Genomic DNA, 18,318 nt, shown 5'->3' with positions numbered 1-18,318 from the left:
AATCATGTGATACCCAGATTATGGAGTCTTTCATTGTCCCTCCTGAAAAAGTGTTTTTTATGACGGTGTTTTCTGTCGTAAAAGAAAACGGAATCTTTGATTAACTACCATATTCTTTCATGGCACTACAGTACAAAGAGAAAAAAATGGGTAAAGAGTATTCAAAACGTTAATGCTAATGCCCTCTTTATGTTTGCATGAATTTATTATGTTTCTCTCTCTCTCTCTCTCTCTCTCTCTCTCTCTCTCTCTCTCTCTCTCTCTCTCTCTCTCTCTCTCTCTCTCTCTCTCTCTCTCTCTTGGTTCCACTTCATTGAGTAAATAACTTTTCAAGGTGTTTTGAATTACAACATTATTCTGAACACACCAGAAAAGAAGTCTCTTCTTTCACCGTTAAGGCTATAGTTGTGATTATCTTGCAAAACCATAAATATTGTTATGAAAAATATTATATCCTTTTATTTGACTAGATAGATGTAGCAAAAATACTTTTTAATGATAAATGTCAATTTATCAGATAATGTAGAATAATAATGTCCATATTTATGGTGTGAATGACGATTTTTTTCAGGCTTGTTACCTAAGAAAGATGGAGGAGTTATTAAGACCTAGAATGAAAGTCCGACGTAATTGGGCATGCGATAAATGTGCCAGCGAAACTAAGTGCAATGATCTTTGAGGTCATCTTTTATACTGAAGATAAGCAGATGGCAAGCGCACTGGACTTCTAGCAAATGCAGTTCCTCCTTTGACAATTAGAATTGTCATGAAAGATTCTTGCAGATTCTAAAAAGTCATGTAACATATGATACTTGTTTGATGTTATGAAATATGAAAATCAGATTGAAGCAAAGAGATATGATGAAAAATTCAACATTATCAGAAGCTTCAACTTTAAATATACAAAGGAGCTAATAAATGTAGAATCAGTGAACGACACCATAGTTGTCAGGAAAAGAACGTGAAAAAAAACTGTCCAAATACTTAATGTATGGACTGATAGATAATATAAGTTCACAATAAGAAAGAAGACAAACAAACAAAGAACGTTGATGGAATAAATATGGATAAAAAGATACCTAAGAGTTAACTAAAGAAGTAAAAATAAGGAAAAGAAAACTAACATAAGAGCCATTCCCCTCAATAGACATATGCGTTTCTGTAAGGGTTTATAAAATTTTCAAGAAATGTTCTTAGCCACGTAAAATAAGTCTGATCCTTCGGGCCAGCCCTAGGAGAGCTGTTAATCAGCTCAGTGGTCTGGTAAAACTAAGGTATACTTAACTTTTCAAGAAATGGAAATATAAAAGAGAGAGAAGGATTTAAAGTGCCAATGCATATGGAAATTCTTAAGAGAGAGAGAGAGAGAGAGAGATATTTGCAGTGCTAATGCATATGCTGTATGCACAAAACACTGAACTCATATTTGATAATTGGCATAAACTAAACGGTAGCACTTGTGGCATCTAAATGTTTGTAGAGAACAGGGAAGGAAGATTACAACTGAGAGGTGGTCCCTCGGAAAGTTAAGTTATATAAGACGATAAAAACAACTGCGTATGATGGTAGTTTGGTACTAAACTAAAAAGGTTACTAAGATACTATCCAACACTTTAGTATCAACAATTATACGAAGATCTTGCACGTCTTTATTCGCATTTAACAACTGAGCTCAGACCAACGAGTTTGCAATTGAAATAAACTCAGATTCTTGGTTGGTTTTGCATTACAGTACATCCATTTTTAGGATTATATTTTGATTCAGTTTCTCTGGAATTCTCTACTATATTATTGAGATTTTTCGTAATAAGCTATACCAAGTCATCATATTTCCATATATATATATATATATATATATATATATATATATATATATATATATATATATATCCATAAACAGGTTTAAACTTCTAGAGATAGAAAGATAAACACGGTTTCTGAGTTGCGGTCCCCCGGTCAGTGCCACGATCTTCCCACCATCTTCAGAAGGCAAGAAGAAGAACGCTCGCATTCGGCTGAGTGAAGGTTAAGCCGGGTGTTCCAGAATTCTTATTGTTTACGTTCTGTAGATTTACTGCTTCTAGTTCACAATGAGTCTGTTTAGTCGGGCCCTCGTGCGTTTTCAACCCAGTCTTTTGGGAGGCCTGACTGTCCGAGGAACGCAGGCATCCACTAGGACAATTGCGCGAAGTTTGGTGGGCCTCTGCTCGAACAGACGACCACAACGTGAATTGCCGTCATCCACATTGTGCTCGTGTGGATGTGGTATCCATGGCATCCACACAAGAGGTAATTGTAGCAACGGCTTTTCTTCGTTTTGTGACATAGTCTAGCTCTTTGCTCAACGCAATATCGGTAAGCTTAACGTGACATTCACTAACCTAATCGTAGAGCCGACTACAGGATACTATTATGCAAATATGTCGGGCTAGGCTGGCTATAACCTAACCGGTGGAGATTTACAGTGACATCGTTTTTGGAATCCAGTAATCCCTTGTCGTTCTTCAAAGTACCCTGTTGTAATAATGTTGAAGCAGGTATTTTTTTTGGTAATTCTAAGCCGGCTGTCCGCGGTGAGCTAGACTATGGCAATTGACGTTTTCCTATGTTATTTTACTTGCTTTACAAGATTTTAAGGTAATATATTGTCGGCCGGCTGTAACTAAACTGTAATTGACCTTTGAAGACTACACGAATTACCTAACTTGAGTAGGTCTAAGCTGGCATTCCATTAGAGCCCAACCTCCCGCTCCATAGCTAATACGGCAAAAATTGTAACCAGTAAACACCCCTCACGGCAATGTTAGGTTGGTATTTTTACGAGTGTCTACTGGTTACACAATTTTACGCATTAGCTATGGAGGTGGTGGGCTCACTGCGGAATGCCAGCTTAGACCTACCCCGTGTTAGGTAATTCAAGCCGTGTGTCTTCAAGGTCAAATACAGTTTAGTTACAACGACGACGACAATATAGTTAAGAAAATTCTTGTAAAACAAGTAAAATAACATAGGAAAACGTCAATTGCCATAGTCTAGCTCACCGCGGACAGCTGGCTTAGAATTACCATTTTTTTTTTATTGGAGTGGCCAGTTTGATCATTGGAAATAGGCTAGGCTACTGGGTTAGCCTATTTCATAAGAGTTCCTCCAGTTGGTTTTTTTTTAATACTTTTTCTGGTAATGCTTTTTGTGATATTAGGCTACTTTAGTTATTTTTAGTGGCAAGCAAAATTTAGTATTGCTTAGCTAACTTGACATTACATAACCCACCCTAACATCCAGCAGTTATGGGGGTCACGGTGGGAAACCAGGCTCTCAAGCTGGGGAAATACAAAAGTTAGCTAAAAGGTGAGATGCACATTTACCCAACGTAATTTAACCTAGGGTGGTGGTTCCTAATTAAACAGGAGGGAACCGTAGTGCCTGTCCACCCTCCTCCCAGGCCCCTCCAACCAAAGCCAGGAATCATAAATCAAATGTCAGATAGGCTATAGAGATGCATCTTAACCCAACGTAACCTAGGCTAGCCTATACTGAGTATATTTTACTTCAAGGGTTGAGGTGTGGTTGCAGCCAACAATTTGTGCTCCCACCAGGAAAAGCGATTGAAGTTATAGAAGGTTCTCTTTGTCTGATTGGAGATTCTGTTCAGTGGATCATGAACTTAGTTGTATACCCTTGTTAAGAGAAACTCCACACAGCCTGCTTGTTGAAAGGCCATACAAAGTACATCCTAAACCAGTTTCTGAGACTGGAGGGATAGACCTAGGACACTTTGTTTTTGTTGAGTTGTCCATGTAGGCTATATGAGGAGCTTCAAGCAGTTAAGTCCCCATGGGAGCTTCAGTTTCCAAAGTGGGACTTAGACTCTCATCTTCCAAAGCTTAACTCAGCAGGCAGGTGGACCCTTGTGATGAAAATGCAAAACCTCTCAGTTTCTGATAAGAAATCCAAGTTTCTCATTCTCTCTCTGCAGAGACAAGATGCTATTATTTGTTTTGGAGTAACTTTTCAGTAGCTCAGGTAATTCAGTTAGGTATCGGAAGATGGCAGACCACCTTTACCTCTTATCTGTTTAATGGATGTCACCTACATGCCCCTGTGTGCTTAATTGGGATATGTGGTGGCTGCTCAGCAGGTTGTGTAGTCACCCAAGCTCCTCTTGGACAGAAAAGCATCTTGTTTAAGGTACTCTGAGGACAAAAGGCAGGAGGTTGAATGGTTGAGTGACTGGACTTCCTCTAACCTCTTTCTTTTCTTTTCTTTTCCTTTCTCTGCAAGGCAGCAGCTTGGGCTGCATGCGTGCTAGAATGGGTGCAGACACAGTAAGCTACACAGTTGAGCATTATATTTTAGAGCTTCAGTTTACAGGGTGCAACACTTTCCGTTCTCCCTTATAACAAGTTTGGGAGCATGGGTTATGTAGCTATTATCTGAACCACTCAAGTAATATTGATCAGATTTTAGGTGCCTTTCAACTTTGTCACTCTAGCTTCTCCAAGGTTTCCTATATGAGCGAGAATTCAAACACATCTCACTTTGGCTCAGGACCCTAATAATTTGACACCTGTGCGCCAGATCTTTTTAAGAGATTACATGAGTTGTGGTTCTCATGCTCACTATTCTTACCTGGAATATGATATTTCTGGGTGGAGATTCAACTTGTAAAACTTCTGAGATACTACTTCTCATTAAATGAGTGAGTCTCCTACTTCAAAGGGGGTGGTTTGTATTCCTGCTGGAAGAAATTGCAGATTTCTAAAGTACTATGCATTTTTCATAGGTATTCCAACCATTGCCTTTTATTATAATCCTACCTCAACCACTACGTAGCCCCTGATGATGAAGGAAACTACCTTGTTACCGGGTTTCAGCAAACAGTTCCAGATTACTGTTGAGGACTACTTATAAGTAAGAAGGTTCTGGTTTGTATAAGGAAAATGCAAATTACTGTAAAAATTTGTGGTTTTTAATGTGCCACAGAAAGAGAGATTTTTCTCTTATATTCTTTCTTCTGTACCTGTCCACAGAGAGGGAGATTGTTCTCTTATATTCTTTCTTCCGTAGCTATTCTATAGTTTTGTATGGGCTTTTGTGCTTAGATTTAGAGTTAAATGCATAAAACCATTATTGTAATGACAATCACAAGCTTTTCGATATTCGTGAACAGTATTACATATCTTGGTTCCCGGTAATATCCCTTTTTTTGATGAGTCTTAGAGGGATGTCAGTTTTTTTTTTTTTTCGGATACCATAAAATAATTGTCTAGTTTGTCAACACATCCCCAATAACCACTGATCTATCACTATTATACCAATGTTCTACAGCACTTTCTTTATTCAGTGTATATCTCAATTATCATACCATCACCACCAGTCTTGCCTCTATTTTTCCACACACCATTCAGTATGGACCCCCCACAAAAACTGGTTTAGTCAAATAGAGTGGGAACTAATTTTTCTTGCAGCATACAGCACTACTTGGCATTGCCCCAGCTTAAAATCAAGGGTAGCAGGCTTGCCAGAGGCATCCTTAAATATGTTTACCACCTAAAATAACATACCTAAAGTTTAACCGGATGTCAGGTGACAATCAGAGGCACTTTGACCGCAGAGTTCAAGTTGGCTTTACATTAGCTAGTCCTCAGAGGCATCCAAAATCCCATCCCCCTCTGGAGTTCATAAGAGTTCAGTACTCTAAAGGCATAGAGAAACAATAGTGAATGTTTTGCATTAACAGTAATGGTGAAAAATGCTTAGAGCGCAAGATAACATTATAAAATTTTGGTTAGAAATTATATCATACTGTAAACCCTACCCTACTAGTTCTCGATTGGAAATGTAGATATTTTACAGAGTAAAATGTTGAGGATGTTAGTTTACACTGACCTAGGCCATCAGACTCCGGATTTCATTATGTTCAACAACTTCATAATATAAAACAATTGGTTTGCACATACAATAATGGTCAGACATGCATAAAACACAAGATGAAGTGGCAAATACTGTACAGTATATGGTTCTTGCACATGGTAATGTAATATGTGCAGTTACCTTGAACTTAATTCGAGATGCAATGTAAGTTCAGATTGAGGTTAGGTTATTGTTAAACTAACCTGTCAGAGAAATAGACTACATTTTCTTGACATTGGAGAACTAAGAACTTACCAAGTTAGCTATTCCTGGTTTATAAGGGAAAAGTTTGAGAAGCTCTCAGTGGTCATGCATTATTGTTGTTATTTATTAGTTTTGTAATTTTTAGCTATTAAACAATTCTATCCCTTGCAGGCGATAGGGAACTTGTTGAATTTTTACAAGAAGAAATTGTAGCTGAAAAGAAGTCTATGTCTTCTGGCTTGCCTTCACATCTTGATGACTTTTCTGTTAAAGGACGTGATGCAGAGTTAACATTAACAAAAAATTTTCATGATGAACAGTAAGTATATTCATCTTTGTGCGTACATAACTTTAAACATTTGATGTAAAAAATTTGTTTTGCTGGTTGAAATTGAACTGGCATTTTCCAACTTGTATACATTAAGAATGAAGATGTTTATACTGTGTATAGTACTGTAGTTTGTTTTGTTTTCCCTTAATTTTTAATTTATCAGGCTGTACACTGTAGACAGCGGATGCATCATTAACAAATTGGGGTGTAACCTTGGGGACTTGGCACGAGCATACGAGGTGTGACAATAAAGAAATGAGACTATCTCAAAATAGTTTTATTACAAAATCTACAGAGGAAATTATGCTTTGTCCTCTTCAAAGTAATCCCCCCCCCAAAGTTAATGCACTTCTGCATTCGCGTCTGCCCCCATGGAAAGCACTCGGCAAAGTGCTCCTCTTTGAGGCCCCTTAGCTCCTCGTCACAGAAGCACAGAGTGACCAAGGTGAACAATATTATAGCAGAATAGTGGTGAGATGTTGTGCAACACAGTGACATAAGCAGTTAGCCAATTGGCATTGAGGTATAAGTGTGGCTTCCACAGTCTTATTTCTTTATTGTCACACCTCGTAATTTTAGTTAAATTTGTATTTTAGTAGACTTTGACTCACATAATAATTTTCGTCTCTTATATGACTCGTATGATAATTTTCATCTCTTGCATGAAATGATGGACAGTCTTAGAAGGTAACAGTTGAAATGTGGGGAATAGTGACAACTCATTTATGCTATATTTATAGCCGTTACTGTTGCCATGATTACTTTTCCAGTACTTTATCATGTTCTTTAATTGACATAAGTAGGATAAGTTTGATTCTTGCTTTGTTGCTGACATGCGTTTTATTAAACAATTTTCTCTTTTCATCCCTGGTCATCGCTTAAATTTTAGTAGAGTAGTATTTTTATATTAAGTAAGATCTTGAGTAAATTTTCTTGAAAATATTTCGAAATCTTTTGATGGCACTCCAAATTAGTGTAGAATGTAATGACCAATACTTGGGTTCAGCTCATGGTGTTATAGGTCACCTTATTAGCAGTATCAAAATAAAGGGATAATCTGACTTTTTTTTTTTTTTATCAGATTCCAAGGTAGAACCCACATGTGTAAGGTTGAATTTTGTTTAGATATTTTGTGCAAATCTTAAGGGTCCAAGGACAAAGTATTTTTAAGTACCTCCAGTGTGTATGAATGGTTTCAGTTGGAAGAGGGGAGGGAGTGTGCAGTTGGCTAGGCTTACTTTTGACCACTGTCCTTCTGACATTGCAACTGAGTTTTGATCTCCTGTTATGTTGAACATACGGTATATGTCAGTACATTGCTATAGTTGAGGGTGACCATACGGTATATGTCAGTACATTGCTATAGTTGAGGGTAAAAATTTTCCCAAGTTTTTTTTTTATTCTTGGTGCATTATAAAAATTTTCCCAAGTTTTTTTTTTTTTTATTCTTGGTGCATTATTAGAATACCTTGCATGTGAGGTGACTCTCAACAGGTGATCAGTGGGTTTCAAGGGCTGGCTTGTGATTGCCAGGTGTTTATTTGCTTGGATGACCTGATCAGGCTAGTAGATTTGTTGGTTATTTGAAACTTTGGGAAGATCAATTCCAGTCACACAACATACGCAGAGCTCTTGTTCAGTGTGCCATATATAAAACCACCAAGTCTACACCTATTGAAGTGGACATTGACTGTATTAAGGGGAATTTTCAAAATCTACAGTATTTAATTTGGTGTAACATAAAGCATTGATAAAATAAGTTAGTAATATGTACTTTCCTATATAAAGCAGTTTTTTTGTGGAATTTTCGTATCCACCTTATATATTATATCAGTACAGACAGTCTCTGGTTAATTTTGGGGGTTCTGTCCCTGGCCAAGCGGCGCTAACCAAAAATCGGTGATAATAGCTCCAAAAACCTTGCTTAACAGCGCCGTTAACCGGAGATCGGCACCAAAAATTCGGTTATCAATGTTGCTAGCCAAGCGCCATAACATCGAAATGCTGTTAACCAATGCTGCCAGTAAGCGGCTACTGCCTGTATGTGATTCCATTTAAAGATAGTTTCTTAATTTTGACTAATTTTTTTATTTTCCAGGATAACCATCACACTAAATGTAAATCATACAGTGGACACAGAAGGTCCAGTTGAAGGGACACAGGAACCTGATTTAAGGAGTCGGCCAAGTTTTGAAGTGGATATTAAAATTGGATCAAAAGTTATGTCATTCACATGTTCTTATGTCAATCCAGGGGAAGCTTTAGCAGAAGATCAAGGTCAAAATGAAGGTGAGTGCAGTGGTGGTTGTATTGCAGATTTGCGTAGATGTAAATTAATGTTTAATTGCTATTAATACATGAGGCTGTATCAAACTAGTAGAGCATATAATTTGACAAAATTTTAAGACTTTGAGCATGCATTCACAGATTGTTATGGTATATATGTACATTAATCTCAGTCTTCTAACAAGGGATTAGTTATGTAGAAGGATCCTCCCTTTTTTGGGGGTTAAGTTGGTTTGTGTTGTTTGATGGAGTTTTCAGAGAGGTACTACATTGTCATGCACTAGGGCTCCAGAGAACCTCACTTGCATTGACATGAACTATTACTGTGACCTATTGCTGTTCCCTATCTGCTCCTAAGGTCTATCACAGGTATCAGTAATGGTCCCAAGTGGCTACATGCAGTGATATCTGTTGTGCAAAGTAAAGGGAGATCTTTCTGATGCTAAGATTCACACCAAATCACTGTATTGTTGTAGATGATGCACTAAGGTGGAATATGGGAGACCTCCCATCAGAATGCTCTTCTTCGTTTGGATATGAGCAGGGAGCTGTGGAAGTTATGGGAGCTCCTCTAGGGAAAAGAAATTGCTGGGCTAATCTTTGCTCATGAACAGCAATGTGAGATTCAAATGTACGAGCCTCTTCCCTAATCATCATGATTATTCTTTGTCTGTTGTGTATGCGAAGTTGTACTATCATGAGATGACCTGAAGTTCTCCCAGCACAAAATTATCAGAGCAGTTTAACTTGGATCTGGGTGGTTCTTCTTCTTCCAATTTTTGTACTTGCAGAGAAGGAAATTAACTTTTAATTTTAACCAGTAGATGGCATTAGTAGCTATGTTGGAAATATGACAGTTGTTAATCACTGAGAGCAATCTAATGTAGTGCCATAGATTTTTATATTTTATCCTTTGCTTACTCTCACACACAAATGCACACACACACACACACAACTGAACAGCAATTGATATAATGATGACCAGAAGATATGGAGGGTTCAGGAAATGATAGTAGTAGTACAAAAATGTCTTCAGATGACGGTGGAATTGTAGAGAGCATGTCAGATTCCATGTGTTGAAAAGAGTGATGTGGAATTTCATCCTTCTCCTCTACATTCATTGATAGTTGCAAGATTCAATTTAATATCCTTTATAGGGTTGTTGTTGTTGTGGTTCCCCAGACTCTATTATGCCGGAAGCCTGCACCGCAAGCAGAAAGGACACCACGCTTACTGGATCTGACCATAACTGTGTGTGGTAGCTGGATGTTGTGTTGTTGTCTAAGGGCTGCAGAGATTAGGGCAATCTACTAAGAGATGTGTAATTGTGTGGGGACTAACTTGGCAAGAGTGGACATATCTGTTTGGAGTGTGTTGTCTATCTGGTGTTTGTAGGTGTTTAGTGATTGGTGATGACCACAGCAAAGTCGAGTCAGGTGTACTCTCTCCAATCTTGAGAGCTGTGTTTTTCTGTGCTTTATGTTGGGTGGGGGTGCAGTATTTTGTTGTTGGGAAGGTTATTAAGTGCTTGTCTGGTGAGGTGAGTATGGATGTGCTTTTGTTTTGTGTGATGTTTGTGGGTGGTGGTATAGAATTCAAGATATTTGTATAGTGTCTGTGTGGTGCATTCGCTATTTGCCTGTGTGTTGGAGGGTGGTCGTGAAGGTAATAGCATGGGCTGTTTGTGTTGTTTATGACTGATGCCAAGAATTGTGTGCCTCTCATGTCTAAGTGTTGCCTGATGGTGAGAATCTTGGTTTCGGCGTGTAGAGTGTTCTATTGGTGTGGATTGTGTACTGCCAAGGATGATTCTAGAGCTGTGTTTTGTATTATTTGTAGTTTGTTTAGTTGTGTGTTGGATATGGCAGGGTGCCAGGCTGGGCTGGCGTGGTTTATTATGGAGGATGTATTGTTTGTATACTGTGATGAGCGTTTCTTTTTGTTGTCCAAATGTTGTGCCTGTTAGTGATCTTAGTGCATTTAGTCCTTTATAGGGTTAACACCATCAGTGCTCTTCATAGGGTATCCTGTAGGCATTACTAGAAGAAGCAGCATCCCTTCGGCCCCTAGCTGCACTCCCTTTTTCAATGGCCTGGTTAAACTGCCTAATAATGATGATAATTATGTACTTCCATTCCAACTTACTTTCTTCAGGTAATAATTACTACCATTTCTGCTTCCTTCTGTCTTGCTGTGCAACCTCTTTTAATTATTGTTATGTTGTGCAACTGTGATTTTTCTTTTAGTGACATCCTTAGATTTGTACTAGTATATTTTTTCTATCACTTTATCTTGTACTACCACTTCAACTCCCTCATCACTGTATTAAGTGCTTAGTGGCTGAGTACCCCAGTGGTTAGCCTTACAGCATAAATTTCATATTTCAGTCTTTGTTCATTCATGCATTCAATCTTAATACTGAAGGTGATAATATACGGTATTTAAAAAAGTGTATAGGTGATAATAATGTAGATTAGATAGCTTTGGAGACTAACAGAAAGCAGATGGAAAAGCAGTGAAGCCTGATGTAAAAAAAAAAAAGATATCCAATAAAAAGGATGACATTGAAGTTCTGAACTTTTCTGGGAGTCTAAAGATGAATACTCGCTATTTTTATCTCCAGAAATAATTTGGGTCTTATAATTATCCCCACTAGTTTCTTTTATCATTTATTAGATTGTGGAAGGTAATTAGAAAGCAAAGCTCAGAAAATATTTCTGCAACTGTTTAGGCCACTAGACAGCTGAAGCGCTGTCATAAAAGTAAACAAGACACTGCCATCTATTGATGAAACTCCTCACTACACATTGCCAATGGGAGAGGAAGGATAGAAAACAGGAATGCATCAGGTATGAGTAAAATCAAGATCATACAGATAAGTATGAGTATTTTAGGAAATGAACAAGTATTCTTATGATAGGAAAATATGTAAATGGTTAAGGTTCATGAGTATACCTGGGATGATAAGTAAGGGTTAATGTTTAATTCATTTTATTCAACCTTCTGGTGTATGCGGTTTGCTTTGTTTTTGAGTTGACTGCTTGGTATATGCATAAGTTTAGCTTCTCCCAGGCACCATTATTATGCAGTGACTATGTAAAGTAAAAAGAATCCAACAAATACATTAGGAAGATTAGAAATGATTTGAAACTTATTTCATCAGTTTAATGCTAGAATGAACTAGTAGAGAGGGAGGAGGATATGTAGAAATAAAAGGTCATTTATTTTTGGCCATTGACATTTGACTGAGGTCTGTTATTGCACTCAAAACAGTCAGCAAAGGTAGATCGAACTAGATATCAGGACATGAAAGAAGAATAATTTCACATGACAATAAATGAATTAGGATCAGTGCAAAGCTTATATGTTAGGGATATGTTAACTTGGGAGCTGAAATGTCAGGGATATGGTAACTTTGGATTTTATTGCCCCAGCTTTAAGGTCTTTAAATTGACTTTTAGCTTTTTTATGTTTGTCTTGTTTATAAAAAAAATTATATTGTTACTGATTTTATTTATTCATTTTTTTCATTACCCCAGATGTGTTTGGCATCAATGAATTAACCATGTATGAAGGAGAATGGGATGAAGAAACATACTGTGTTTCTGGAGACATCTTGGATGGGGTAAGTGACTGCCATAATTTTAATCTGCTTTAAATTGTCTTGTGTCATTATTCCAAATTTGTCACTGAAACTTTTACCCACAGTTTTGTTTCAAATATGGGGCATTGCTTACTGATTAGGTTTTTATGCCCATATTTGCTTTAATTGGTGATCTTGAGTGAGTACCTGTAGTCATGCATGATTTGTGCAATAAATTTTGATGTGAATGTTTTATTATGATGTAAATCATATTTCGCGTTATTGTTACAAGTTTACAGTTCCACATGTGTTCAATTATTGAAGATTTTTATAGCTTTTTCTTATTCATTAACTGTAAATTTTGTACATATAACTTACCTGGTAATTATATATATAGCTGTAGTCTCTGACGTCCACGGCAGAAAATTGAAAAAATCGCGGCAGCGCTAATGAATGGTCACATGACACCCCCTTCCGCCCTCTACAGGTGGTGGGAGAACCATAACCCAAACTCTTCATATGTTTCTGCCGTGTGGTACGGGTAAGACCGATTGCAGCTTAACAGAGAATTATCGCTGATTCTTTTCGTTAGACATTGTTGGTGATGTACAATTGTTTGATTTGAATCTTTGCTTGACATTGTTTGTGCTTAGCTTTTTCATCCCGCCTTCCTTATTTAGCATTATATCGGACACTGGTCCTCGGTGTATAGGTTTTGTGTAATGGCTGCAAAAACTAGATTAGGAAAATTACCATTGACCCCTCATTCTGTGTGTCGGGGTGTAGAGGACAGGTATGTTGGTATCGATAACCTGTGAAAGAATGTAATGGATTTGTCAGGGAAGAATGGAAGATTTTAAATGCTTATCTGAGAAGGCTTTAAAAGAGAGCTAAGAAAAGCTTCAAAGCTAGGACTACCTCTTTATCCTCCGTGATAGTCAGGATTTTATCTTTTTTAGGTTACTAACCTGATATTCCTTCAACAAATCTCCTATCCCAGACCCGTTATTCCCGAACCCACGTGCAAGTGGCCAGTCTTAAAAGCGCAGATGGATGCGGCGTTTTAGTGTGATGCCTTGCTGCCATGGAGCGGATGAGTAAGTCTTTGTTGGTGCCTGTAGTCATGCATGATTTGTGCAATAAATTTTGATGTGAATGTTTATTATGATGTAAATCATATTTAAGTTATTGTTACAAGTTTAGTTCACATGTGTTCAATTGTTGAAGATTTTATAGCTTTTTCTTATTCATTAACTGTAAATTTTATCATTATAAACCTAGTAGTCATAAATAGCTGAAACTATGCAGAATATATCCATGTGCAGCAGTTTGAAATGTTGCAAAGGATCCTGGCACACCTAGTTTACTACACAAGGTTCGTAACTCATTACAGTGGTCAAGACTTGCTGTTGCTTGTTCCAGGACCACTAGGCATTTTTCACTTTTTGTCTTGTGTGCTCAAATAATGATAATTAGTGCAGTTTCAGCCCGCCTTCTCACCTTCATGATGCCTGGCAGTTTTATAAGTTGTTTTGCGTTTTGTTACCTTTCAGCTGGCAACTTTCTATCAGTACTGCAGAATTACAGAGTTGTCTGCTGTCCCCACTGTTTCCTTTTCTTTTGTTGTTTTTCCTCACTTTTGCCTTTTAATTTTCAGCAAGTTGAGTGGATTTTAGAACTGTCAGTGATTTTCATATATTTGCTAGTAACTGAATTTTGTTAAATTTCATGTTAATGTAATTCTAGTTTTACAAATCTTTTCCATATTTAATATATGCACAGTTTTATACCCTTATGTTGCTCTTATCATGGTGTAAGGTTTGCTCAGAAATGTTAACTTAGTAAATATGTTTATGTTTTTGACAGTAAAAATTTCCTGTGGCACTCTCAGCTAATTTTGTGTTTTTGCTGTCATGCACTTTATTATAAGTGATTCCTTTTCAGCATTTTTTGTTTTGATAATTGTGTTCATTGTGCCTCGGTATACATGTGTGAATAAGGACTACAGATCCTTTAATATGCTTGTTCCCTTAAGGATGACCCTTTAATATGCTTGTTACCCTTAAAGATGACCCTTTAATATGCCTGTTGCCCTTAAGGATGACCCCCATTTACAGCATCCTTTGTGTAATATTATTATTAAGTAGTTAGGTAATTAAACAAGGCACTGAGCTAATTTATTTAGCTCTCACGGGGCTTGCGTGTAGCAGCCGTTAGTACTTCATATGTGTCCAAGTCATCACACACTCACATGAATGTGCCATGAGAACTATATGCCCACAAAGTGGGCCTTTGATAATCTGATTACCTCCTGTCTTTTTGCCAGAAGAGCTGCATGAATCTCCGTCCCAGACCACAGGTCTTCTGTCTGCTGTTGGTTGGGATCTGCTTGTTTTATCGCCTTCTGCTTCTGCTTTCATGCCATTCATTCAGTCCCATGCCTAGGCAGGGTCATCATCATTGATATCAGTTTTTAGCTCAGCTGATAATGATCTCAAAGCCAGGTTTAGGATGCACATTGCATCTTTGCTTCAGGGTTAGCTACTTGCTGTTGTTGACTCTTCTGTACAGAAGATAGTGATGGCCTCACATCCTCTTTCACTGCCTACCCTCTCTCCCCATTGGCTAATACACTCTTGCCACAAACCTTGTTCTATTTTTAACTGGATCCAGTTGCGCTAGAGATTTTTCCCCATATGTAAGGACCTCAGGTTTGTTAGTTATGAAAAATACAATTTTATATAAGTAACTTACTCAGTAATTACATAGCTATTAGTTTCTTTTAACCGGCATCTTAAAATTTTGAAATTGCGGGTTACACTAGTTTGCTTTGGTTATTGTGACGTGCCCCACCCACTTTCGGGTGGAAGAAGAGGTGCAACCTAGCAAAGAGCTTTGGTTGAAGGACTGTGGTTGGTAGCAGCTTGAATTTTGAAATTTATACTTTGCTGGTTGTTTGTTCTATCTACGATTGGTGAAGTATTTATTTTCGTAGCCTTTTGGCACAATTTTAGATAGTGTTACATGAGTTTTGATCATTGGTTTGCAACTTTTTTCCTGTTTTTTGGACTTGTCTTTATAATTTTCCAGGATGTCTGACACTAGTAGTTCTTAGTATTTGGTATTGTAGCAAAGGCTTGCAATACTAGACACTAAAGAATCCCCGACTCTCGCACTGTTTGTGGTCAATGTGAGGGTTTAAACTTGTTCAGTGTGTTCTGATGTGAGGAATGTAGTGACTGGGATTTAAAAAGTGAAGACTTTAGATTCACATCTTAAAAACTAGCTAGAGATAGGAAGGGAAAGCTATTGCTAAATCTAGTAAAGCCTTAACTAGTCAGGATTCATCCTTCAAGTCGGATGCAATTGCACCTGTAATTTCTTCCGATCCCGTTCCATCTCCTCCACCTGTGCAACCCTCTCCTTTACCGGGTTCTCACGTTTCCGATCCCAACACCATCGTCAGTCTGGAGGAAAAAACAATACTCGCTTTGAGGTAATTGTACAATTGATCGCTAAATTAGCGTCATCTGAAGTGTTAATGGATAAGAAGTGGTCAAGAGTGCGTGGCTCCAATTACAAGTGCAGTGGTAGTGGAGGTGGCTGTTCAGCCCGCCGATTCTCCTAGGCCAAGGTCCCTGACATATCCCCAGCACCTGGCAGGAGTCAAATTGGTAGCAAAAGGGAGTGCGGTGGGAGTCTGCCCTGAGCAGTCGCCCTTGGTTCAGTCTGATTGACATTCAGACTGCAACAAAGGCTGTTGGAAAAAGCGCTTCAAGTGGTACTCACCATGTGTCAGTTCCAAGATTTTAGTCCCAGGCGCTCATGTCGGCTCTGCGGACAAAGTCCACGCCTGCTGAATGCATGCAGTGGACTGAATTTCTTTGCTTGTTCCTTGTGAGAGGGCAGGATTCGCGCCCCTCGTGCAGTCACTGGGATAGCCCAGAGCAATTCTCTTCTTCTACATCAGACAATGATCGTAAATTGGTGCTGAAATGCCTTTTGGTGCATAGATGTTCTTTGTTGCATAAGGGAACCTCTTCATCAGGAGTTGTGCACCCAGCACCGTCACCTCTACAATCAGTGCCTGAGTGGCCAGCAACTAGCGTCAAAGCGCCCAAGCTCCCATTTACAGATGAGTGCCCACTGTATGTCAGCTTCCTATAATGTCAGGCAATCTTCTAAGGCTTAAAAGTTTTCCGTACCAACTTGTCATGTAGCTGCATCAGGTTCATGGCTGACAACACCCAAGCCTTTGTTACCTTAAAAAATCAAGGAGGGAATCATTGTCTGCTAGCCATAAAAATCTTCACTTGGGCAGAGAAAAGCACATCAACATTGTGCTTTGGTTTGGTGCGAGGGTCTGCAATGTCGTTCCAGATATTTTCAGTAGGGTTTAATAGGTTTTCCTGTCAGAATAGTCTATTCGCACAGACATCTGCAGGGCTCTGTGGCAGATGTGGAGAACTCCCTTCTTTAAATCTGTTCACTACATACTATTCCCTGCAGTTGCAAAGGGGATTTGGCCATTGGATGCCTTGCTCCAGCTTTGGGACAGAGACAGTATTTGTTTGCCATTCAGACTGTTGAGGCAGGTCTGATGAAGTATTATGCATCAATGAGCTCTGAAGTGATCCTTGTCACTTAATTTTGACCACAAGAGGAATGGTTTCCAGGCCTCTTGGAACTTTCTATGAACTATCTCGGGTCTTCCCACAGGGCCTCCTCACAGCATTTCAGCGAGCTACTCAGCCTTTCAGGCTTGGTATCACAGTCGAGTTACAGGTCCTTGGTTGGTTTCTCTTGTGCTTCAGAATTTGTAGTCAGTACCCAATTGTCTAGAAGGGAGAGTTTTTTTTATGATTCTTTTGCCATCCCTGCTCTGCCTTCTTTGCTCAAGAGAACAGTTTTGAGATGTCTCTACAGTAAACAAAATCCTTTTGACCTTGTTTGTTCTTGCACATAAATGGTCGGAATCATCCAGTGTTACATGCTAATGTGGTGCGTAGATACGGTGAAATATATTGTATAAACATTGTTTATGGAATCTGTTATTCAAACTTACGTTTACTGGATCAAGGCTCATGAGGTTTAGGCCTCCTTATCCTCCTTTGCCTTTCAGGTATAATTTGTATCATTTATGTAGTTTAATCAGACCACTGAGTTAATTTATTTAGCTTTCAAGGCCAACCCAAAGGCTGTATCTATTATGAACTTTGATTTATTAAAGCTTTATTTTATTAATGGGTTCATTGAAAATAGAGAATCTGAGCTCTGCAATTCTTAGAGGGGGCACGCTGCACTTGGCATTGTCAGAATACCTTAACCTTTTTTACCTCTTAATTTTACTCACAAATCAGGATCTTGTGTCACAGTGGGTCATGTACTTGCTGTGGGTAGAATCTATGATCCTTCATCCGCTAAGTCGTCATTTATCCTTTATCTATCTGGCAGATTGTTGGTGTATGTATCCTTAATTATGCAACTAGTACTTTATTTTTAATGGTTTTAACTTTTTATTAATGCTCTTTCAAATTATATTTCAGATGATGTATGACTTGCTTATGAATATGTTGGAAGAGCGTGGGGTCTCCAATGAATTTGCTGAGAAACTCAGCTCCCTCTGCTCCGATTATGAACATTCTTTGTATGTCAACTTGCTCCAGAATGTGCAGGATTTTGTAAAGAGAAAATAGAACTTTGACAAAAAATTAGTAAAGAGGTTTTTTTATATACTTTAGAGAACAGGCATCTTAAATTTGCTACATGCTTAATATGGTGCATGGATAGTGTGAAATATGTAAATATTGTTTATGGACTCTTATTCTAACCATGTTGATTGGAATATTAAAAATGATGCCTTGATTATATGAAACATACTGTGAATGTTGTGACCTAAATGTTTTATGTACAAATGTTATTGTATTAATTTGCTCTTTCATAATAAACTCAAAAAAGTATTTTGAGTAAGTCATTGTATATCTTCGAGGTTAGTAGCTAT

General features: G+C 38.1%; 1 protein-coding gene across 1 annotated transcript; it reads left to right on the top strand.

Moving 5' to 3' along the window:
- The first annotated feature begins 1,963 nt into the window (after positions 1 to 1,963).
- On the top strand, positions 1,964 to 18,277 carry P32 (complement C1q binding protein P32). The gene is made up of 5 exons (XM_067123215.1): positions 1,964 to 2,289; positions 6,289 to 6,436; positions 8,547 to 8,737; positions 12,274 to 12,359; positions 17,864 to 18,277. The coding sequence occupies exons 1-5, from the start codon at positions 2,091 to 2,093 to the stop codon at positions 18,011 to 18,013; spliced, it is 774 nt and encodes a 257-aa protein (XP_066979316.1). The 5' UTR covers positions 1,964 to 2,090; the 3' UTR covers positions 18,014 to 18,277.
- Positions 18,278 to 18,318: the final 41 nt, after the last annotated feature.

The sequence above is a fragment of the Macrobrachium rosenbergii genome, chromosome 21 (assembly GCF_040412425.1).
Source record: "Macrobrachium rosenbergii isolate ZJJX-2024 chromosome 21, ASM4041242v1, whole genome shotgun sequence".
In the NCBI taxonomy this organism is placed as follows: Eukaryota; Metazoa; Arthropoda; class Malacostraca; order Decapoda; family Palaemonidae; genus Macrobrachium; species Macrobrachium rosenbergii.
The sequence above is the reverse complement of the archived record's forward strand: the minus strand, read 5'-3'. Positions and strand labels throughout refer to the sequence as shown.

Coding starts and splice junctions, on each gene's coding strand:
- P32 (XM_067123215.1), top strand. CDS start 2,091: ATGAGTCTGTTTAGTCGGGCCCTCGTGCGTTTTCAACCCAGTCTTTTG. Junction 2,290..6,288: donor CCATGGCATCCACACAAGAG/GTAATTGTAGCA, acceptor TATCCCTTGCAG/GCGATAGGGAACTTGTTGAA. Junction 8,738..12,273: donor AGATCAAGGTCAAAATGAAG/GTGAGTGCAGTG, acceptor TCATTACCCCAG/ATGTGTTTGGCATCAATGAA.